The sequence below is a fragment of the Triticum urartu genome, chromosome 3A, assembly GCF_056163025.1.
Source record: "Triticum urartu cultivar PI428250 chromosome 3A, HENAU_Tu73, whole genome shotgun sequence".
In the NCBI taxonomy this organism is placed as follows: domain Eukaryota; kingdom Viridiplantae; phylum Streptophyta; class Magnoliopsida; order Poales; family Poaceae; genus Triticum; species Triticum urartu.
Window position 1 is genome coordinate 371,257,253 of NC_141875.1, and position 24,200 is coordinate 371,281,452.

Here is a 24,200-nt window from a genome sequence, read left to right on the forward strand (position 1 = left end):
ATTGGTCCCTTCACTATTCTCGAAAGGCGTGGAAAGGTGGCATATCAACTGGAGCTTCCGCCGAACCTTTCTCAGGTTCACGATGTGTTCCATGTGTCACAACTCCGCCGTTGCTTCAAGGATCCAATCCGAGCGGTGGATCATGAAGTGCTCGAATTGCAACAGGACCTCTCTTATAAAGAGCATCCGGTCCGCATTCTTGACCAAGCTGAACGCCGCACACGTCAGAAGGCGATCAAATTCCTCAAAGTCCAGTGGTCGAATCACTCTGAAGACGAAGCCACTTGGGAACGCGAGGATCGCCTGCGTGATGAATACCCTGCGTTGTTTCCTTCTACCTCCTAAATCTCGGGACGAGATTTCTTGTAGTGGAGGAGTTTTGTAACGCCCGGGTAATCAAGCTACAGTAATCCAACGATAATCATGCCACGTCACCCCGGTTACTATTGATAATCTACCGTTAGGCCAAAACCGAGTCAAATTCAAACATTAAAATAAAGTTAAATTATAAAAGTTTCAAAATATTAAACTAAAATGTTCGGAGTGTGCAGTTAAATGCTAGGGTAATTATAATGAAGCAAACACATTTTTATAAAATGCCTAAATAATTTAAAATGATTTAAAACAGAAGAGGAAATAAAGAAAAGGAAAACAGGAAACAAAACCAAAAAAAAAGAGAAACCCCCCTGGGCCGTGGCCCAACTGGGCCAACCCCCAGGCCCAGCCGGCCGGCCCGCTACCCCCCTCCATAACCCCCATCAGGGGGGAAACCCTAATCGGCCACCACCCACTTCCCCCCCCCCCCCGACGAGCCCCCTTCTCCCCCGATCCAGATCGGATCGGGCTCGACGCCGCCGCCTCGCCCTCATCGCCGCCGAACGCCGTCGCCTCCCCTTCCCCGCCTGGACCTCGCCGGCGCCCTTCCCCACCGGCCTGCTCCCCCACGTCGACGTCGTCCCCGCTCGCCCCACTCGCTCCCTCCCCCTCCCCCCGATCCAGTTCTGGATCGGGATCGGGCCGACGCCCCGCGCCCCCCCCCCCCCCACAACGCTGCCGCCCCGTCGGCCTCATCCCGACCCCGCCGCCTCTCCGTGGACGCCGCCATCGCCCCGCGTGCCTCGGCCTCCTCCTCGCCCCGTGCCGAGGCCGCCGTTCCAGCGCCGCGCCCCCGACCTCGTTGCTCGCCGCCCGGAGCCACCCCGCCGCCGCTGCCGTCCTCTTCATCACCGCACCCCGCCACGCTCGTCGTCGCCATCTTCCTCCTCAAACCCCCGCTGCCACTTCCCTACAGGCTCCCGGTGAGGCCCCCGGCCTCTTCCTCCCCCTCGTCCCCATCGACGCGGTCGAGCTCCACCCGCATGCGCGCGCCCGACCGCACGCCCGGCGACCTCTGGCCGCGCCCGCGCCACGTTCCCGACCGGCTAGTGCCCGCCGCGGCCCCGCGCTCTCTTGCACCCGCCCGCGCCGGCCACCGCTCGCATGGCCTCGCCCCCTCGCCCCGCATCGCCATCTCCGGCCTCCCCGTGACGCCCAGGCCGTGCCCGCTTGCCCCCCCTCGCGCCGGCTGGCCATGGCCGCGCCCGTGGCCTCTTCCCCTATCGCGTGGTCGGCGCGGCCCCGCCGCTCGCCGGAGCTGGCCGGCCCTTCCCATACGGGCGACCCGGTGGCCTCCGCCTGCGCCCCGGGTTCCCATACGGGTGCCCGCACGCTCACGGGGGCTTCGCCCCAGCAACCGCGCCCGCTAGCGCCCGAACCCGCTAGGCCCCCTGGGGCCACTGACATGGGGGCCCCAGCCCCAGAACGTTTTATTAAAAAAAAGGAATAAAAAAATTAAATTAAAATAAATATAATTAATAAAAATAAAAATGATTTAATTAAATTATTAATTAATTAATTAATTAATTAAGAAATTAATTAAGTTAATTAATCCGGTTTAATTAATTTAATTAACTAGTTAAGTTTAATTAAACTGTAATTAGATTAACCTAAACCCTAATTAACCTAATTAGAGGATGACAGGTGGGTCCCCCCCTGTACCCACATGTCAGGTTGACCAAGTCAACTCTGTTGACTGCTGATGTCAGCATGACATCATGCTGATGTCATTAAATCATTTTCGAATTAATTAAATAATTAATTAAATCTCAGAAATTAATAAAATCTTTAGAAAATCATATCTTTTAATCCGTAACTCGGATTAAAATATTTTCAACATGAAAGTTGCTCAGAACGACGAGGCGAATTTGAATACGCAGCCCGTTTATCCGCCACGCATCCCTAGCATAGCGAACGGGCAACTTTCCCCCTCTGTTTCATCTGTCCGAAAACGCGAAACACCGGGGATACTTTCCCGGATGTTTCCCCCCTTCACCGGTATCACCTCATACCGCGATAGGGCACCCCTAGCACCGCTACTTGTCATGTCATGCATCACTATGCATATGCTTGCTTAAATATTTATTGTTTCTCCCCCCTCTTCTCTCACTAGACACCGGGACCGACGCCGCTGCTACCCAGTATGACTACGGAGTTGACGACCCTTCTCTCTTGCCAGAGCAACCAGGCAAGCCCCCCCCCTTTGATCACCAGATATCGCCTACTCTTCTCTATACTGCTTGCATTAGAGTAGTGTAGCATGTTACTGCTTCCCGTTAATCCTATACTGATGCATAGCCTGTCCTTGCTACTACTGTTGTTACCTTTACCTGCAATCCTAATGCTTAGTATAGGATGCTAGTTTATCATCAGTGGCCCTACATCCTTGTCCGTCTGCCATGCTATACTATCGGGCCGTGATCACTCGGGAGTTGATCACGGGTATATACTATATACTTTATACATGATACATGTGTTGACTAAAGACGGGTCGGCTTGAGGAGCACCCGCGAGTGGATCTTTGAGGCGGAGCGACAGGGCAGGTTCCGACCACCTAGGAGAGAGGTGGGCCTGGCCCTGGTCGACGTTCGCGGATACCTAACACGCTTAACGAGATCTGGGTATTTGATCTGAGTTTGGCCATTTGGTCTATACGCACTAACCATCTACGCGGGAGTAGTTATGGGTATCCCGGCGTCGTGGTATCAGCCGAAGCCTTCGTGACGTCAGCGACTGAGTGGCGCGCGCCGGATTGGAACGTAAGCCTGCTCTTGTATTAAGGGGGCTAGTTCTGCTTCCGGCCGCGTACGCAACGTGCAGGTGTGCTAAGGGCGATGGGCCCAGACCCCTGTGCGCTTAGGTTTAGACCGGCGTGCTGACCTCTCTGTTGTGCCTAGGTGGGGCTGCGACGTGTTGATCTTCCGAGGCCGGACATGACCCAGGAAAGTGTGTCCGGCCAAATGGGATCAAGCGTGTTGGGGTATGTGGTGCACCCCTGCAGGGAAGTTAATCTATTCGAATAGCCGTGATCTTCGGTAACAGGACGACTTGGAGTTGTACTTTGACCTTATGACAACTAGAACCGGATTCTTAATAAAACACACCCTTCCAAGTGCCAGATACAACCGGTGGTCGCTCTCTCACAGGGCGACGAGGGGAGGATCATCGGTTAGGGTTATGCTATGCGATGCTACTTGGAGGTCTTCAGTCTACTCCCTTCTACATGCTGCAAGCCGGAGGCTGCCAGAAGCGTAGTCTTCAAAAGGATTAGCTATCCCCCTCTTATTCTGGCTTTCTGCAGTTCAGTCCACCGATATGGCCCTTTACACATTTACCCATGCATATGTAGTGTAGCTTCTTGCTTGCGAGTACTTTGGATGAGTACTCACGGTTGCTTTCTCCTTCTTTCCCTCTATCCCTTCTACCTGGTTGTCGCAACCAGATGTTGGAGCCCAGGAGCCAGACGCCACCGTCGACGACGACCCCTACTACACCGGAGGTGCCTACTACTACGTGATGCCCGCTGACGACGACCAGGAGTAGTTTAGGAGGATCCCAGGCAGGAGGCCTGCGCCTCTTTCGATCTGTATCCCAGTTTGTGCTAGCCTTCTTAAGGCAAACTTGTTTAACTTATGTCTGTACTCAGATATTGTTGCTTCCGCTGACTCGTCTATGATCGAGCTCTTGTATTCGAGCCCTCGAGGCCCCTGGCTTGTAATATGATGCTTGTATGACTTATTTTATTTGTAGAGTTGTGTTGTGATATCTTCCCGTGAGTCCCTGATCTTGATCGTACACGTTTGCGTGTATGATTAGTGTACGATTAAATCGGGGGCGTCACATCCTCGCTGGGTACGCGGAACCGCCGGCACTGGGACCCGTTGCGGATCCAGGTGCCAGTGGTGCGGCAGCGTGAAGTCGGGGTAGGGCAGCGGCTGCCTGTACTCCCAGTGCCACCGCGCTTGGTGCACCGAGATGTGTAGACGACGACGGCCTGGGCGGAAACGTGCCGACGCCGGAGGAGGAGGGGAGAGGCGGGACACGGGAGGATGAGGAGCCGGGGGTGTCCTTGCCCTTGCCCTTGCTGCCGCTGCTGCCGAAGAGGCCTATTGTTTGCTAGGGTTTGATGTCGCTGGCGACGAAGCACAAAGGGTGGTGGGGGGCTAGATGTGGACGGAAGTGGATGACGCTGGGCCCCGCCGCACCCATGGTGAAAAAAGAACGCTTTCACTGGCTGATTAGTGGGCCTGCTGTCGGTGGTCGTTATAAATTAGACGACGGGCGGTAGTTGGGTGGCCTACAAGTCAGGCCGCAGCAAATGCCGATGAGACGCGCGGCGCGTCCGCTTCACGTCCACGCCAATGCATTTCAGGCCCAATTTGAGACGGAAAATGGGTCGGCGCAGATGTCAATTGACGAGATTTGGGTTTGGGTCGGCGCGTTGGGCCTCCACTTTTGTCGCGCCGACCCAAACGGACGCAGATGGACAAAATGAATCGTCCCATTGAAGTTGCTCTTATATACAAGGATCAAACAAATGCGGTAAAACAAGAGTGTAAAAAGACAACATGTAAAATCAAGAACAAGATCTCAGACCGTAATGCCACTAGTACAAACCCACTTCCATACAACAATGGACAGACGACTGTGGATCAACTAAAGTGGCGTGCAGAATATGGCATGAAATCGCAGCAGCCTGAAGTAGAAGAAAAACAGAACAAATTAACAATATGATGCAGTAAACCCCAGTGAGCAATCAGGAGGACACACGACCTAATCCGAAGTCCATCCCTGAGCCTAGAGGCAGCGGCGCGGCGACCATGCATGTCAGTCAAGCCGGTGCTGGTGCGGCAGCGCTTTCTCGCCATGGGCCATCCATCCCTGCTGAGCGACAACTACCGGGATTAAGACCAGCGTCCCTACCTCCCCACCGTCCAAGTACCCCCATCCAATCACCCCGGTCCACTTAGCCCAAGAAAAAAGAAAATTAATTTAAGATAAGCAGACTGCGGATGGCCCATCGACAGCAACTTATATCCAAGAAAAAAATATAAGGCGGGGGCAATGGGGATGACGGCGAGATGCATGAAAGCAGAGCAGCATTCCATTCCATGACTGAAGAAGCAACACCTGCTGCAGGGCTCCCTGCCCTTTCCCCAGCTGTTTGAGATGATTGATAGGGTCTCGCGCGGATTAGGCATCATGTGAGCTGCCAAACACAATCACACTAGTTCGTACGCTCTCCTCTTTTAAGGAGTAGTCTAGAAAGTAGTATTCCTCTTCCTTCCTCGCTCTTGTTTCTACAGTACAATTTGTTCTGGGTGCCGTAGTACACCGTACACAAGTGCGTGGCCAGCTAGTGTCCAAATCACCGCTTTCTTTGTGCATGCTGTTGCTTTGTGTGGACTCTAGCTGCCTCCTGGGTTTGGAACCTTGTTTGTGTGATGAGGCCGGGTTTACTGTGTATCTGATCTGATGCCAGTATTACTAGTACGTAGTACTACTCCCAGTACTTTATTACCTGCTTGCAGTACTCGCACTAGTATCAATATGTATGACAAGAATAAATAAATGAATGGATGGATGTCGCAGGATGAAGATAAATTAGGCTTGGTGGCAACACTTTTGAGGAGAATGGATCACTCGACATGCACTATGAATGAAGCGTAAAGCCTCTTTTCAGGAGAAAATGGTGCAGGTACTCGGCCGGATATGAGGAAGGGAAGGAACAAATTTAAGTAACTGCTCTACTGCTACTTCCATGAGATGAGATGATCCAACCAACATGGATTTGTATGGTCCGGTCGTTGCGTGAATGATGAGCTTAAGAGGAAGAGGGGCCACCATTTCCTTCTATTTGCTCCGCTCTCCTGTAAGCCACAGCTAGCTAGATCGTTGCTTGCCGATCGATCATGATCACTTTCCAAAACAAGCCGCGGTTGCTGCGCTGAGCCAAGGAGAGCCACTTTCAGTCCAAGTAAAAGTAATCCACCGAAATAGGCGGAATTGTGAGACTAGTGTACGGGGGCGGATGTTTTTGTTTCCTCCGTGATACCGTACCCGAATTCCCGCCGGCTCGCTCGCTCGCTCGCCCGCCGCAAGGAGAACGTGTTGCTTTTAGTTGTGGATTGGAAGGCTAAATTTGCTTGGGTTTTTGTTTTCTGTTGGCCTCAACTTTGAGGGTGAGACGAGAACAAACCCTGGCTGGGCTGGCATCAGTTGCTGAATGGGAGCATTTCCGGAAGAAAACCCGACACGCGACGCGCCGGGACGTTACAACTTAAAAGCTTGGATTGTTGCAACAGCTAGCGCACACATACATTGCTTGCTTCAGGCTTCAGCTCACAACAACCAGCACGCCACATTTCTTTTCTCTTTTCTCTTTTCTCTTTTGTATAAAAAATATTAAACAAGTCCATGTCGTAAGCCGAAAGAGCTGACAATATGCTCCGGCGGTAGAGACCCTGCATTGTACTACTGGTGAGATCCATCGATTTTCTAGTTGTACATTCCACCAGTCAGTCAGTTTGGCACAGACTAATAATTAATCGAACACTGGGATGCAACTACTAGTACTACACTAGTCCTAGTGTACTTGGCACCGAAGGAAGGTTCCTGGGCGCACCGAATTTTAAGCGCCTACAAATTCCTACTGGTACTCCTCCTACTGGCTACCATACCAGTAGTGCTGTGCTGGATGGATTAAGAAAAGATTAACGTTCACTAGTCCAACGCATTACACTAGTATAGACTCGGAAGCCCAACAATCATTCATTCATTCCCCGTTTTCTTCAACCAAAATCATTTTGATTCCGTGCCGCATAATATAACCGGACAAACAACTTAGGCTGCGTTCGGTTCACAGGGAATTGAAGAGGTTTGGCAGGGATTGAGGAGGGATTAGATCTCCTACAAGTCAAATCCCCTCCAAATCCCCTCCAATCCCTGTGGAAAGAGGTGTAACCGAACAAAGCTTTAAGCATGTACCGCTCCCCTCACCTCAACTCACCTCACCTCACGTATATAACCAGCCAACAAGAAAGTAGACGCAGACAGAGCAGGCCAGCAGATTAGCGAAATAGAGAGAGAGAGAGAGAGAGAGATCTCTCCAAAAAGCTCCACACACGAACCATCTTGCTGCTGCTGCTGCCGCCGCCGCTTTGGCCTTTCTGCGCTTTTGGCTTTCGCATCTCAACCGTGCGACGACGCGAGGAATCAACACGGGCGCCATGGAGACGACCGGTTCCGGCGCTGACGGCACGGGTCCTAGCACCTCCTCCTACTCCACCGCCGACGCCGACGACAATGGCACCGCCGCCGGCGCCAAGGTCTGGCTCCTCGTGCTCCTCTTCTCCCTGCTCCTGCTGCTCTTCCTCCCCTCCGCGGTGCGCCGAGGCGGCGGCGGATTCCAGCGCGGAGGGATCACGCTCAAGAGCGGCTGGGACGTCGTCAACCTCTGCCTCGTGCTCTTCGCCATCCTCTGCGGCCTGCTCGGCCGCGGCGGGGGCGACGCCGATGGGGAGGCCCCCGGCCCCGCGGCGCCGGCGCCCAAGAGCCATCTGCGGGTGTCCCCTACGGCGGCGGCGGCGACGCCGGAGCCGAGCACCGAGGACGTCTGGGCGAGCTTCAACAACTCCTACACCAACCACAACGCCCAGACGGGGATCCGGCGGATGAAGAGCAGCAGCTCCTACCCAGAGCTGCGCCTGGACAGCGACGGCGTCTGGGGCCTCGCGTCACCGGAGTTGGCCTGGCGCTCCTACGACGACGCCGAGCTGTACCGGACCCGGCGAGACGAGCGGCCCGAAAGGGCCCGGGACGCCGATCGGACGCTCAGGAGGACGTCGTCGGATGTGAAGACGATCCCGGTGGACACCTACGAGGTGCGCGCCAGACCGCTGTCTCAGGATGCGAGGAGGCGGAGGCGGAGCGTCGAGAGGCTCCCCAAGATGGATGAGGTGGAGGAGGAGAGGACGCATCCTGTGGAGATGGAGACTCTCGCTACGCCGGCGAGGAGCAGGACCTGGAGCCCCGAGGAGCTGGACGCTACGCTGTTGGGGATGGCGTCCGCACCACCACTACCTGCCCCACCGCCGCAGCCTCGCCGTCGCCGACGCAGCCTCGAGAGGCTTCCCGAGATGGTGGAGGTGGAGGAGGAGAGGACGCGTCCCACGGAGACTCGCGCTACGCCGGCGAGGAGCAGGACGTGGAGCCCGGAGGAGCTGGGCGCTACGCTATTGGAGATGGCGTCCGCAGAACCACCACCTGCCCCGCCGCAGCAGCCTCGCCGTCGCCGCCGCAGCCTCGAGAACCTGCCGACAATGGAAGAAGTGGAGAAGGAGATTATAGTGGAAGAGGTCAATCACCCGCAGTCGCCATCGCCAGCCATGTTTCCCCCAGGGACTCCGCCGCCACCACCTCCTCCGCCACCGGCGGCAATGTCGAGGAGCAAGAAGAAGAGGAGCGGCAGCGTGGGCGGCGCCAAGGAACTGGCCTCCGCCATTGCTCTCTTCTACCAGAAGAAGCGCAAGAGCATTATCATGAAGAGGGAGAGGCACCACCACCACCACCACCATCTCTCCGATGACCACTACTCGTCGCCTTCGTCCGAAGCATCGGCGAGCCCCGAAGCTACGGGCCGTACCAATCCTCCACGCCCACCACCGCCGCCTCCCCCTCCCCCGCCGCCGCCGTCATCCATCTTTTCCAACCTCTTCAAGAAAGGAGGCAGCAAGAGCCGGCGCATGAACTCCCTCGCGCCACCGCAACCGCCACCTCCGCCCCTACCAACGCACCGATCAAGGAAACCACCACAGCCTCCGTCTCGCCCCGCTCCTCCGCAGCCAGCGCCAGCTCCAGTGAGGACACGGCCGCCGCGCGCGAGCGCGCACCCGCAACAGCAGATACGCGCGCAGGGGTATCCGCAGCAGCCGCCACTGTATCCCAGGCGCGGTGTCGTGTACTACGCCTACCCGCTTCCTCCGCCGTCGCCCCCAATGCCGCCACCGCCTCCTCCACCGCCGATGCTGGAGGGGGAGGAGGAGGTTCCGTCGGTTACTGCGTCGCCGGCACCGTCGTACTGCGCGAGCCCCGACGTAAACACCAAGGCGGACAACTTCATCGAACGCTTCCGCGCCGGGCTGAAGCTGGAGAAGATCAACTCGTACCGGGAGAAGCTGCAGATCCAAGAAGGCGCGACCGTGACCGTGGCGGAGGAGGACGGGGAGTTCATGGTCATTGGGTCCCTCTTCGAAGATGATGATGACGATATGTCGTTGCCGGAGACGCCGGCAACCGCCACCGCGGGCGCGGCCGCTGTTGCCGTCGGCTTCTAAATTCGAATTCTGCTTCTGACTTCCGAGGTGTTGCATTGACACTTGGAGAAAAGAGAGAGAAAAACGAATAAAAAATTGAAAACAAACAAAAAGAAAAAGAAACTTATTTCGGGTATTGGGTTATTTGCGGTATTTTCCATGAGATTTGGTTCACTTTTCTTGTCCATTTTTTGGGTAGTTTAGGAGAATTGACAGTGAGATTGGGTTATTGATTGCTTGTGGAGAGGATGAATTCAGTGTTGAGGTTATTACTCTAATTGAAGAGAGTGATATAGGGAGCTTTATGCGCATGTTTTAAAATGGCCAGAAAGCTCGGCGAGGTGATGCAAATTTCATGTGTCTACAGTCTATATACTACTGTATAGTCGTAGAAAGTGAAAGAGCTTTACAATTTATTTATTTTGAATCATCATGTTGTACATGCAATATACTACACCTTGTGCACGGTGATCGTGGATGATTTGCCTACGCTGATATACCACGTACGTACTCGTACGTTTCGTTTTTGTAGTGTTGCATGAGCTGTCAAGCTCAATGCTTTTGGTGTTTGGATATTGGTGCGGTTTGGGGGTATGATTTGCTTTGATTGTGCCCAGTTGTGCTAATCATATTTTGGGCCTCGTGTGGTTGGGCACCATCCATCCACACAACCAAATGCTGCATGCATCACCAACCTCAAATCAAAATAGAAAACACATGCAAATGTTTGGGAGAGGATTCCTCCCTTTTACAGCCAGGAAAACAGTTTTATATTCCAAGTTTTGTTTCGACGATCCGGTGAAGCAGAGTCTCACGCCTCCCACTGTTGGAGAGTCCTAGTCCAGCTGCTACAAATAGAATTCCTAATATAGATCAAGTCGGTTTGTATCCTACCTAAACTTGTAACCCACGTTGATTGCCATGTAATTGTGTATATATATGACATAATGAGAAGAGAGGAGGCGTGCAATCTTAGCAGCCCCGATTCATATTGGTTTTACATGGTATCAGGCAGATCGATCCTCTCTCTCTAAAATCCTAAACCCGATCCTCATCGCCCCTCCTGCTTCTCCTCCCCCACCATGAACGCCGACGAGTTGAAGAAGCTCGAAGAGGAGCTCAAGAACCGCGAGTCCATCATCAGGACCCGCGAAGAAGAACTCAAGCGCCTTGCCACGGAGCCAGGCAAGGCCGCCGTCACACACTCGGCCGCCACCATCCCTGCACCCTCGTCCTACGTTGCCTCAATCAAAACCTATGTGCCCATCACCCTCGATCTTCAGGACTCTAACTACTCCAAGTGGCGTGAGCTTTTTCTCGTAGCTCTTGGGCGCTATGGTCTCTCCAACCATGTCATCGGCGACGCGGCCGCTACCCCCTCCGACACATCGCCCACCTCCGATTGGGGACGTGATGACTACATGGTGCTCTCTTGGATTTACGGCTCGATTTCCATCGAGTTGTTCGGCATCATCATGGCTCCGGGCTCCACGGCGCGGCAGGTGTGGGACTCCATCGCCAACCTCTTCCACGACAACAAGAAAAGTCGCGCCCTCGCCCTCGACGCTGAGTTCCGCAACACGCCACAAGGAGACATGTCCATCCACGACTACTGTGCCAAGCTCAAGTCCCTCTCCGACGCTCTCGGCGACGTTGGCATATCCATCTCTGATGAGACGCTCGTCCTCACGGTGCTCCGCGGCCTCAACGAACAGTTCAGCCATCTACGGTCCTTCCTTCCGTTTCAGGTGCCGTTTCCATCTTTCCTCCAGACGCGCTCGGCCCTTGTCCTTGAAGAAGCACAGAAGAAAACAGATGCAAAGAACTCCGCCGCCACTGCGCTCTGGGCAAGCGGCAACAGTGTCTTGCCACGCGCGGGCGGCGAACGGGTTCCGCTGTCCGGGGGCGGACGCGGCTACGGCGACCAACGTCCTCTCGGACCCTCCTCGAGCTGGTCCAACAGCGGTGGCCGCGGCACCTTCACCAACAATCGCAGCCGCGGCCGCGGCGGCCGCGGACGGGGCCGCTCTGAGCCCTGGATGTACAATCCCTGGACCGGCCTTCCGACGCGCGCACAGCTTCAACAACAGCCTACTCCAGCGCCGTGGCATGCTCCTGGCGTGCTTGGTCCACGACCTGCTGCTGCTTCCCCGCAGGCGTACGCGGCCTACGGCCCGGCTCCAGCAGCTCCCGCGTACAACTTCCATCAGCAACAGCAGGTTCCAACAGCTCCCACGTACAACGGCAATCAGCATCAGCTCGATCCAGCACTTCTGAACGCCCTCAACAGCATGCATCTTCCCGGAAACCAGGAGTGGTTTATGGACACAGGAGCTTCTTCTCACATGGCATCTAATCACGGTACTATCTCCTCTCTAAAACCTTCCACTCAAATTGTCACCGTGGGCAACGGCCAATCCGTTCCTGCTACTCATGTCGGTCAATCTACACTTCCCTCTTCCGCCCAACCCCTCTCTCTTCGTAATATTCTTATCGTTCCTCACATTATTAAAAATCTTATCTCTGTTCGTCAACTCACTACTGACAATTTTGTTGCTGTTGAATTTGATCCTTTTGGATTCTCGGTGAAGGCACTTCCTTCCAGGGCCGTGATCCTTCGCTGCAATAGTCCCGGGCCCCTCTATCCTGTCTGTCGTCCCCGACAAGATGAAGCCCTCCTCACAACCACTCCGTCATCACTCTGGCATCGCCGCCTCGGACATCCCGGTCATCACACCATGTCACGTCTCCAACAATCCAAGTTTATTTCATACAACAAAGATGGGCAGCCACTTTGTCATGCTTGTCAGTTAGGAAAACATGTTAGGCTTCCGTTTTATGATTCTCAAACATATACAGTTCGTCCGTTTCAACTTTTACATTGTGACCTTTGGACATCTCCTGTTCCTAGTACCTCTGGTTTTTTCTATTATCTCATTGTTGTGGATGATTTTTCCCACTACTTTTGGAGTTTCTCGCTTCGAAAGAAATCGGATGTTTATGTAACACTCGTCGCTTTTCACGCCTATGCTCATACACAATTTAACCTACCCATCTTAGCTATCCAATGCGACAATGGTGGAGAGTTTCTTAACACTCGTCTCGACACCTTCTGTTCCCAACATGGGATTCTACTCCGTTTTTCCTGTCCTCACACCTCTCAACAAAACGGCAAGGCCGAACGTGCCATTCGCACTACCAATGATGTTATACGTACACTCTTGCTTCAGGCCTCACTCCCCCCTTCTTTTTGGGCCGAAGCTCTCTATACTGCCACATATCTCATCAACATCCGTCCTACCGCAGCCACAAAATTCTCCGTACCATACACAACTCTTTTCGGTACCACACCACCCTATAATGATCTTCGTGTTTTTGGTTGTCTTTGCTATCCAAACATCGCCTCTACTACACCTAACAAACTCTCTCCCCGGTCGGTCAAATGTCTCTTTCTTGGATACCCCCCACGACATAGAGGCTATCGTTGTCTTGACTTAGACACACGACGCATTATCATCTCTCGCCACGTTGTTTTCGACGAAACAACTTTTCCCTATGCCCCACCAGCCCAACCTCCAGTCTCCACATCACCAACAGAAACCACCACTTCCCTTACCCCTCCTCTCCTCCTTTCACATCCATCACCCCCTATGCATGCGCCCACTATGGCCGCACCCACTATGCATGCGCCCGCTACCCCCACACCCGCTATGCATGCACCCGCCACCCCTTCATGCACTCCACCTACGCCCGATAGCCCGCCCAGTCCGGCTGGCTTGCTCACTCCCATCAGTCCGCCTAACTTCGCTGCCACATCTCCCTCTCCGAGCCCCGCTAGCACGTCGCCTACACTCCCGATACCTGACCCAGTACCTCTTCATCGAACTCGCTCAATGACCGGTCGTTTACCACCACCAATTGATCGCCTTAATCTTTCTGCTGTCGTATCCTCGCCCATACCTTATAATTATCTCACGGCTCTTCGTGACCCATCATGGCGCAGCGCGATGCAAGAAGAGTTTGATGCTCTCACTTTAAACAACACCTGGTCACTTGTTCCTTCTCCTCCCGGTGCAAATATCGTTAGTGGTAAATGGATTTTTCGACACAAATATCATTCTGACGGCTCATTTGCTCGTCACAAAGCCCGTTGGGTAGCCGTGGTTTTTCCCAACAGCCCGGAGTTGACTATGATGAGACTTTTAGCCCTGTTGTTAAGCCGGCCACTATACGGTTGGTTCTCTCTATTGCTCTCTCTTCTTCTTGGCCCATTCATCAACTAGACGTTAAAAATGCCTTTCTTCATGGTCATCTTGATGAGGTCGTCTATAGTCAACAACCCTCCGGTTTTATTGATCCTCGCTATCCTGACTATGTTTGTCGCTTGCATAAATCCTTGTACGGTCTCAAGCAAGCTCCTCGAGCGTGGTTTCAGCGGTTTGCAACCTATGCTCGTTCTATTGGTTTCGTTGAGTCCAAATCTGATGCTTCCTTGTTTATTCTTCACAAGGGAAACATCACTGCATATTTACTTCTATATGTCGATGACATCATCCTTACTGCCTCCTCTCCTTCTTCTCTCTCATCGATTATCACTTCCTTTGCTAAAGAATTTGCTATGAAAGATCTTGGACCTCTTCATCACTTCCTTGGAATTTCTGACTCTCGCACATCCACTGGCTTACAACTCTCCCAGCGACAGTACTTTCTTGATATTCTCTCTCGGGCTGGCATGCGTGACTGTAATCCTGTTTCTACTCCAGTTGACACTAATGCCAAACTCTCATCCACCACTGGTTCCCCTGTTTCTGATCCTTCACTATATCGTAGTCTTGCTGGTGCTCTTCAGTATGCCACCCTCACTCGCCCAGATATAGCCTATGCTGTTCAACAAGTGTGTCTTCATATGCATGATCCTCGCGAACCCCACCTTCTCTTCCTTAAACGTATTCTTAGATATCTAAAAGGCACACTTGATCTTGGTTTGACACTTCATATCTCTTCCTCTCATAAACTCATTGTCTATTCAGATGCCGATTGGGCTGGTTGCCCCGACACCAGACGCTCCACTTCCGGGTTTTGCATGTTTTTTGGCGATAATTTGATTTCATGGTCTTCTCGGCGGTAGACTACCGTTTCTCGTTCAAGTGCGGAAGCCGAATATCGAGCTGTCGCAACTGCAGTAGCCGAGTCCTGTTGGGTTCGTCAGTTACTACAGGAACTTCATCGCCCAGTCAACAATGCCACCATTGTGTTCTGCGACAATGTTAGTGCTGTTTACCTTGCTCATAATCCAGTACAACATCGTCGGACCAAACACATCGAACTTGACATTCATTTCGTACGCGAGAAGGTTGCTGTCGGTGACGTACGTGTTCTACATGTTCCATCTTCATCCCAGTATGCTGATATTTTCACGAAAGGGCTACCGTCTGCACTCTTTTGTGAGTTTCGGTCCAGTCTTCACGTTGCTTCTCTCCACAGTTCAGACTGCGGGGGCGTGTTGGAGAGTCCTAGTCCAGCTGCTACAGATAGAATTCCTAATATAGATCAAGTCAGTTTGTATCCTACCTAAACTTGTAACCCACGTTGATTGCCATGTAATTGTGTATATATATGACATAATGAGAAGAGAGGAGGCGTGCAATCTTAGCAGCCCCGATTCATATTGGTTTTACACCCACGCCTCCCACGCCTAGTGCCTCCCACGCCTAGCCCCCGCCGTCGGCCACTCCGGCCACGGCGGCCACCCCCAGCGCCGTGGTCCACTTCGGACGCGGCGGCCACTCTCCCATAGTCATGCACTCTTAATCTACGATCCCTCCTTCTCATCATGGCTCTAGCAGATCTGTATTTTGACATCGGCCAAGACTTCGCCGTGGAGGTATGGAGAAAGTGGGCCCCATCAACTTCGAAGATGCTAAGGATATGGAGGAATTTCTCCTAGTCGCCGAATTCACCAGATCCAAGATTCGCCTCACTGAGGAATCCGTAAGCACCATTCTTCTCTCCTGCTTTGGTGGCCGAGCTTCTCTGTTCAGAGTTCATCTGCTTCAAAACTGGTCTTTCAAATTTTCGGTCTCATCTAAGGAAGTTGGATTCTCGATCATCAAGGGCAGTAACATCTCTATTCCTCTTCTTAACGCTAATTTTCTTCTCTAGGGCAACGGTGGACCGTACTCATGCTGGGAGCTTGATCAATATTTGCAAGAGAAGGAAGATGAATGGACCCATATCTTTCGTAACCATCCTAGGAAATCATACATTCAAGCTCTTAGATCACCTGCTTCCTACGATCAATCTCGTTCAGCTGCTCCTAGATCTTCTTGGGATCAACATCAATGTGATCTGCGGGATCCGCATTCAACTGCGATCAATGCTGTAGTTATTGCTCATAGGGCGGGATCATCGCCTATTCAAACTGGCCCATCTGCATTTTGCGTTCGCTGCCTCTTAACGGGCCATAGCAGGCCGGCATGCACAAACCGTATCAAGTGTCGCCATTGCAAAAAATGGGGCCACATCGAGAAGGATTGTTTTTCTATCTCTGGACGCGGCCCAGTCAACCCTGTCACCGAGCCCAATCCACCAAATCGCCCGGCGATCGCAATTCTGAGGCAACCTTCCACTGTTCCCGCGATTGTGACTAATCATGCCGTCGCCACGCCGACCAATCAGTCCAATCAACTTAATTCTCCTCTACTTTCACTCCGGGTTGGTAGCATTCACCGCAGCTCTCCCCTGGTTTCCCATCGTCTCCAAGCTGCTACCATCCTTCGCTCCGCATCCCTCCCCCTCTCATCCTCTCCACCGGAGCTCTGCAGTTCAGTGATGGCTTCTTTCCCTTTCGATCCAGCACCCTTCATCCCACCCAATCACCACAACATTGAGGTTGCGGGCCGGCCTGCAAGGATTAAGGTCATCAATGGGGCGGCGCCGGCAACCCACGAAGAATGGGCGATTGCATCCATTGTCCCTATGCCGAATCTTCCTGTGGCATTCGATACCATCAGAGAGGTATTATCTGACTTTCTCAATGACAATCAGTTGGGTTTTTCAGATATTGAGCCATGCCCTTTTGGTCAAGCATATGTTAAGTTCAATAGTGTCTTTGATCGAGATGCTTTGGTTGCTAATGGACCCCATCAGTTTACCGATGTGCATGTCATTTTCCAGCCCCATAATAAGGGTCTGAACTGGAGGAGGTTGGTGATGAACAGAGATGTGTGGCTTCTTTTATGCGGGTACCCATTTGACCGGCGCAATATTCAGGAGGTGAACAATGTTGTGAGTAAGTTTGGCAAATTTCTGAGTTGGGACAGAGTGAGGAGTACTAGAGCAAACTTGATGGTCAAAGTGAGAGTGGAAGAACTGAGAGATATCCCAGCTAGCATTATTTTTGGAGAAGGGTATGACTTTCAGATAGATTCTTTGACAGTGCCTGTGGTCATTCTGCAGCAGCAGATTCTAGGTGAGGAAGCTCCAGATGAGGACCCCATTGATCCAAATGGAAACCCACACCCTGCCCCTCCTATGGCCATTTTCCACCTAAACCAGCACAATCATTTCTTTGGTCCTCTGCAACAACATGAGAATGATGATGTTCATGGGTTTATCCAACCACAGAATCACCTGAACCTGCAACTTGGGCTTGACATTCTTCCTGATGCTGTTTTGGCTAAAGCCCAACCTAAGGATGAGAACAATCCCATGGAGGAGGATGATGAGCAGGAAGATTTGCCAGGTTGGGGACACTGGGCTATGCCACAAGAAGCAGACATTGAACTACATGCTGGTGAATTCATGGAGCTCCAGGATCTGATGGAACCTCTGGCAGAAGAACATATGGCTTTGGTGGCTCACAGTAGCATTACTGTCTCTTTGGCACCGACTGACAACAGCATGAGCTCTGGTAACTCTGCCATCGGTCCCTTGGCGCAAATAGAGCCTATTATCCTAGATTTGAACTTGGATGCTCCTCCACATGGGCCAGCCCCAGTCCTAGCTCCTTTGGCCCAACATCAAGTAGCAGCCCAAGAACCTGTGGCCCATTTACCTGACCTGGAGACCCATGTGCCTGTGGTGGTAGCTGCTCCTCTGTTGAAACTTGCACCAGATCCTCTGCTAGAGTCCTTCCATCCACAACCTGCCTGTATCCACAGAGATATTGTGGAGGACCTTATGATCAATGAATTCCTTTCTGCCAGCCATACAGTTGCCATTAGTTCTCATGAGAAGGAAATCAATAGCTTGCAAACTAAATCTGATCCTCACCTTGCACCTGAAATTTCTGAGAAAGTTCTGTTGCATCACCCAGAGTTGCATGGACTGATTGCTAATTCTGACAAGGAGACTGTTGCTTACCAAGCTGTTTCAGGTGACTTGGCACACTCTGACATGTCTTCTCCCCCAGGTTTTCCAGACCCCATTTTGCTAATCAGGATCTTTCTATATGCTCAGATACTCAACACATAGTTCTGGACCAGAACAAAGAGGATGCTAGTAAACACTCTGATCTTCCTCCCAATGGGGAGGCTTTGCTAGGCAGAGAAGGCTCTATTATCTGGCAGAAACATTTTGCCCCTACTCCTAATAGTACCAAAGTCATTTAGGTACCTATAGATTGGATCAACTTTCTGGCAGTTGTTCTTTTATCTCCTGATAAATTTGATTGGGCTACTAAGTTTATATCCTCCACTATTTGGGACATCATTCTACAATCATCTACCTGCCCAACCACTTTGCCTTTTGCTATCCCTGATAAGTGCCCCATGGATAACTCACTTGCATGCATTCTATCCTCCCCTCCTCAGGAAACTCAATGGAATGATAACTCACATTCTGCTGAGCAGGGCAGCCCTGAACCTATCTCAGCCTCCTCGGCATCTGCTCTCCACAACAACAGAAAGCGAAAGGACAATGTACCTCTGGTGGAAACAGAGGTAAGAAGGAGTTGTAGATTGAAAAAACTTTCTAAAGGTTTCAAAAAATCTGTGTGTAGAGACAAAGAATGTCTTGCATGTCATGCAGCTCCACTAGTACTTTCAGCAAAGATCATTAAGAGTTTGAATACCTCCTTTTGCAAGGTTTCTGAGAAGGAAACCACTGTGGAGTTGCTGAATAAGAAAGCCAATAAGGGACAGTCTGGTGGTCCATCTCTGGAGGGAGACAAGAAGGCCAAGGACAAGAAGAAGATGTGGGTCTGAAGCTTAGAGCTCCTCTCACAGCTTGGGAGTTAGAATACTTTTGTGTTATGAGAAAGCTGCATTTTGTGATATCAATGTACTTAAGCTATTCTGATCCTCTCTTTTATTCCTAGAACCTCTCTTTTGTAACCATGATGGTTTAGCTGCTCTGTTAAAACATGGCAAGCCTAGTTTGGCTTTGTTCTATGAGTTCTATCAAGTGGTTTTCCCATGCCTCCGCAAGCCAGGGATTGGTCCATCCTAAACTGGAATATTAGAGGTCTAGGAGACCCTAAAAAATGGACTGCCATCTCTAACAAGATTGATGAGTCCAAATGCTCCATCCTTTGTCTTCAAGAGACTAAAAAATAGCTCATTGATCCTTTCTTTCTCAAAAATTTCTGTCCTAGAAGCTTCTCTAAGTTTGAATTCTTGCCTTCAGTTGGGGCCTCTGGAGGCCTTCTTGTTTCTTGGAATGATCAGGTTTTCTCTGGGGTACTTTTCCACATCAATGACTTCTCCATCTCCATTCATTTCACTTCCAAGCATAATGGAGACTCATGGATCCTATCTAATGTTTATGGACCATGCCAGCAAAATGAGAGAATAGTTTTCCTTGACTGGTTTCAAGACTTTCAAGTGCCAGATGATACTGAGTGGATTGTATTGGGAGATTTTAACTACATTAGATATCCTCATAACAGGAACAGAGATGGAGGGAACATTAATGATATGCTTTCCTTCAATGAGGCCATCAGTAGACAAGCCCTGATTGAAATCCCTCTCAAAGGAAGGAATTTTACTTGGAGCAACATGCAGGATGCTCCTCTTCTTAAAAAGTTGGACTGGTGCTTCACTTCTGAAGCTTGGACGCTCAAATACCCTGCCACTTTTGCCTTCCCTCTGGCCAAAACCACTTCAGATCATGTCCCTATCAAAATCTGCATTGGTTCCCATATCCCTAAATCCAATATCTTCAGATTTGAGAACTTCTGGCTTGAACATCACCAATTTAGAGATATTGTCCAAAATATTTGGAATCAGCCAGTTAATGAACTAGAGAGTGCCAAGATCATTGCTACTAAATTTAAGAGGCTCAGAAAAGGACTTAAGAATTGGTCAAGAGGGCTGTCTGACTTAAAAAAGATTATTTACAACTCTAACTTCCTAATTGTAACGCCCTCGATGCGGCTATAGCTCCCACGTGTCGAGGCACGACTTAGAGACATAACCGCATTGAAAGCAATGTCGCAAGTCAGGCAATCATTACAACATCCCATGTAATATATAATAAAAGGGGGAGATACATAGTTGGCTTACACTCGCCACGTCACATCAGAGTACATAAATAACATCCATCATACAAACACTCATGGCCCGACTACGGCGCCAAAATGGAAAAGAACCCAACCTGCGACAAGGCCCCGAATCAAACCCCAACTAGGCACCACTACTGATCATCGGGAAAATAAACATAGTAACGCTGAGAGTCCTCGTCGAACTCCCACTTGAGCTCATACTCGTCACCTGGAGCGGAATCACCTGGACCTGCATCTGGAGTTATAGTATCCGTGAGCCACAGGGACTCAGCAATCTCGCACCCTCGTGATCAAGACTATTTAAGCTTATAGGAATGGATAAGGCAAATATATGTGGAGCTGCGGCAAGCGACTAGCATGTATGGTGGCTAACTTATCCGCAAAAGAGAGCGAGAAGAGGAGGCAAAGCACGAGCGAGAATCTAGAGGAACAACCTGCGCAAGCATAACTCCAACACCGTGTCCACTTCCCGGACTCCGCCGAGAAGAGGCCATCACGGTAACACACTCAGTTGATTCATTTTAATTAATTAAGGTTCAAGTTGTCTACAACTGGATATTAACAAATTCCCATCTGCCCATACCGCGGGCACGGCTTTCGAAAGTTCAATCCCTGCAGGGGAGTCCCAACTTAGTCCATGACAAGCTCCCACGGTCAACGAAGGAATAGACCTCCTCCCAAGACGTTCCGATCAGACTCGGTATCTCGGTAACTCAAGACACTTCGACAGGTTAAAACAAGACCAGCAACACCGCCCGAATGTGCCGACAAATCCCGATAGGAGCTGCACATATCTCTTTCTCAGGGCACACTCAGATAGGTCAAGCTACGAGTAAAACCAACCCTCAAGTTTCCCCGAGGTGGCCCCGCAGGCTGCCCGGTTCGGACCAACACTCAGAGGGAGCACTGGCCCGGGGGGGTTAAAATAAGATGACCCTTGAGTCTGCAGAACCCAAGGGAAAGAAAAGGCTAGGTGACAAATGGTAAAACCAAGGTTGGGCATTGCTAGACAAGCTTTAATCAAGGCGAAATATCAAGGGGTCCCATTATAACCCAACCGCGTAAGGAACGCAAAATCCGGGAACATAACACCGATATGACGGAAACTAGGACGGCAAGAGTGGAACAAAACACTAGGCGAGAGGCCGAGCCTTCCACCCTTTACCAAGTATATAGATGCATTAAGATAACATAGCAATATAATGATATCCCAACAAGTAAATAAATGTCCCAACAAGGAACGGCTCCAATCTTCACCTGCAACTAGCAACGCTATAAGAGGGGCTGAGCAAAGCGGTAACATAGCCAAACAACGGTTTGCTAGGACATGGTGGGTTAGAGGTTCAACATGGCAATTGGGAGGCTGACAAGAAAATGGTAGGCATCGTAGCATTGGCATAGCAAGAGCGAGCAAACTAGCATAGCAAAGATAGTAGTGATTTCGAGGGTATGATCATCTTGCCTGCACAGTTGTCAGAGTTGACTGGATCCTCACAAGCAAACTCAACGGGCTCCTAGGTAGCAAACTCGTCTCCCGGCTCTATCCAACAAGACAAACAAGCAACAAGGATACAATAAACCACGTGCAAGACCAAGCAATATGATGAAATGATGATATGCTATGCGGGATGCGATGCGGGATGCAAAATGCAAGATATGACAGGAAATGCATGAACCTAGCCTCAACTTGGAATTCCAAGGGTGCCACTGGATAGAGGGGATGAAATCTCTTGAAAACGATATAAAGATCATTGGAATCGGAGTTACGGTTTGGAAATGGCAAGCGTTTTAAGATATGACACCGGTCTGCGATTTACAGCAAGTAGGCATCTAAATGCAATGAGATGAACATGCTACAGCCACCAAACATGACAAAAAAAATACATGTAAGGGATGCACACAAGATGCTTAACAAAAGACTAGCACTGAGCCACGGCCAATTCATCCATTATGAGGTTCAAACAAGCATGGCAAAAACGCAAATGCAAAACAGATTCCAGACTTAGTGAAATTAACACTTGTCTGAAATTTCAGATCACGAAGCCCTCTTCGGAGCAGCAAAACAGCATGATACATGACCTGATTAAGACAAGTAAGAACATGGAATGGAGCTACTCAACAAGCTTAACAAAAGACCCAAAGTGACCTGGGGCCAAAAGGGTTCACAAAATATACTAACGGGCACACGAACATGGCTAAAACACAATCAGTTTTCAGACTTAGTGAAAACTGAGACATGCTGAAATATAACTCACGAAGGCAGGTAAACGAGCTCGATGCACTCACTACGGTGCAAGTCATGGAAAGGAAAGCATACATCCATTAAGAAGGCACAAAATACCAGCTAGAAATGGCAAGAACAATGGTATAGCATGCACGGATCAACTACAATAACATCGGCAAAATCGCAAACGAGTTGACGATCTGCCCAGATTCACCATGAAGCAAAAGTAGAGCTCGATTTACTCAAGCTAGGGTGCACCGTAATTGCAAACAAAGATATGGATGGATAGATCATAACATGATTAACAAAACTCCTTTACTGATCATCCTCAAAAGAGGCACGGATCACTAGGAAACAAGCTGAACATATGGCATCATGAACTAAATAATCCAAGACTTAGTGAAAACAACTAAGTCTCTGAAAACAGATTTACCGGGTGCCTCATTTGCAAGCTTGCACAAGTCACCACACACATCCTAAAAATGCATGGGTTGCACCTCTGGAAAGAAGACAAAATGCTTAACAAAACATATGAAGGACTCATAGGCATAGCAGGCACACAATAATCATGGAAAAAATGATAAAAGTCTAAGATGAACTAGCAGATCTGACAATTAACTCACGAAGCCTCCTTCTAACAGCATTTTGGGCATCAAGATGAGCTCAAATGGAAATGATGCAATGGAATAAATGATGTACTCGTCGAGACGAACATTTTGATATATTATATGCCCAAAACGGAGCTACGGATGCGGAGATACGACCGGTCAAAGTAAGCATAAAAATCAGGGGAGAGGGAGAAAAAGTCAACCGTGCGAGATCTAGGGTTTACTGTAGCACCCGGGTGCACTGTAGCGAATCGCACGTCGCCGGAGTTCGTTGCCGGAGATGGGGGCGCCGGTGGCCGGACTTGGCGAGGGGAAGGAGGAGGCGGCCGGATCCGGTCCCTAGGGCGGCGGAGGAGCTCCGGGAGCTCCGGGCGGCGAGGTGGGGCGGCGCTGGCGAGGGCGGCGGCGCCGGTGGGCGGCGGAGGCGGCGACCGGGCGGCGAGCCGGCGTGCGGCGGCGGGCCACGCCGGTGATGGAGACGAGGGCGCGGGGCGGCGCGGCGATGGCTTCGGGCGGCGGCGGGCAGAACGGGCCGCGGGGGCCGGCTCCGGGCTCCCCGGCCCGCGGCGGCGGCGAGATGGCGGGGGCCACGTGGCGCGCTCTCACTGGACGAAGGCGGCGACGGAGAACTGTCCGGTGACAGCCGGACGTGTCCGGGCGCGCGAGGGGAAAAATAGGGTTTCGGGGGAGGAAGGAGATCCGAAAAATGGGGGGTGTATATATAGGCATAAGTGGAGTTAGGAGAGTCCAAATGAGGTGCGGTTTTCGGCCACACGGTCGTGATCGAACGCTCTAGGACATGGAGTAGAGTTTGGTGGGTTTTGGGCCAAATTGGAGGGGTGTTGGGCTGCAACACACACGAGGCCTTTTCGGTCCCTCGGTTAACCGTTGGAGTATCAAACAAAGTCCAAATGATACGAAACTTGACAGGCGGTCTACCGGTAGTAAACCAAGGCCGCATAACAAGTCTCGGTCCAATCCGGAAATGTTTAATCCCCACACACGAAAGAAAGCTAGAAATGACCACCGGAGGAGAACGAAGCGCCGGAATGCAAAACGGACAACGGGGAAAATGCTCGAATGCATGAGACGAACACGTATGCAAATGCAATGCACATGATGACAGGATATGAGATGCATGACAACGAAAACAACACACGGAGACAAAGACCCGA

General features: G+C 51.2%; 2 protein-coding genes and 1 pseudogene across 2 annotated transcripts; all 3 read left to right on the forward strand.

The window, feature by feature from the left end:
* Window positions 1-7,294: 7,294 nt before the first annotated feature.
* LOC125544044 (uncharacterized) lies at window positions 7,295-10,116 on the forward strand. The gene has a single exon (XM_048707580.2). It carries the CDS (start codon window positions 7,605-7,607, stop codon window positions 9,708-9,710), a length of 2,106 nt encoding a protein of 701 aa, XP_048563537.1. The 5' UTR covers window positions 7,295-7,604; the 3' UTR covers window positions 9,711-10,116.
* A 655-nt stretch (window positions 10,117-10,771) lies between these two features.
* On the forward strand, window positions 10,772-12,584 carry LOC147979741 (uncharacterized). Its single transcript, XM_087516781.1, has 2 exons — window positions 10,772-12,050; window positions 12,281-12,584. Exons 1-2 carry the CDS (start codon window positions 10,772-10,774, stop codon window positions 12,316-12,318), a joined length of 1,317 nt encoding a protein of 438 aa, XP_087372907.1. The 3' UTR covers window positions 12,319-12,584.
* A 2,938-nt stretch (window positions 12,585-15,522) lies between these two features.
* On the forward strand, window positions 15,523-18,895 carry LOC147979742 (uncharacterized; annotated as a pseudogene).
* Window positions 18,896-24,200: the final 5,305 nt, after the last annotated feature.

Excerpts from the sequence above, each read along its gene's own strand:
- LOC125544044 (XM_048707580.2), top strand. The coding sequence starts at position 7,605 with ATGGAGACGACCGGTTCCGGCGCTGACGGCACGGGTCCTAGCACCTCC.
- LOC147979741 (XM_087516781.1), top strand. The coding sequence starts at position 10,772 with ATGAACGCCGACGAGTTGAAGAAGCTCGAAGAGGAGCTCAAGAACCGC. Across the intron at positions 12,051-12,280 it reads TCACATGGCATCTAATCACG|GCACTTCCTTCCAGGGCCGT; the intron begins GTACTATCTCCT and ends TTCTCGGTGAAG.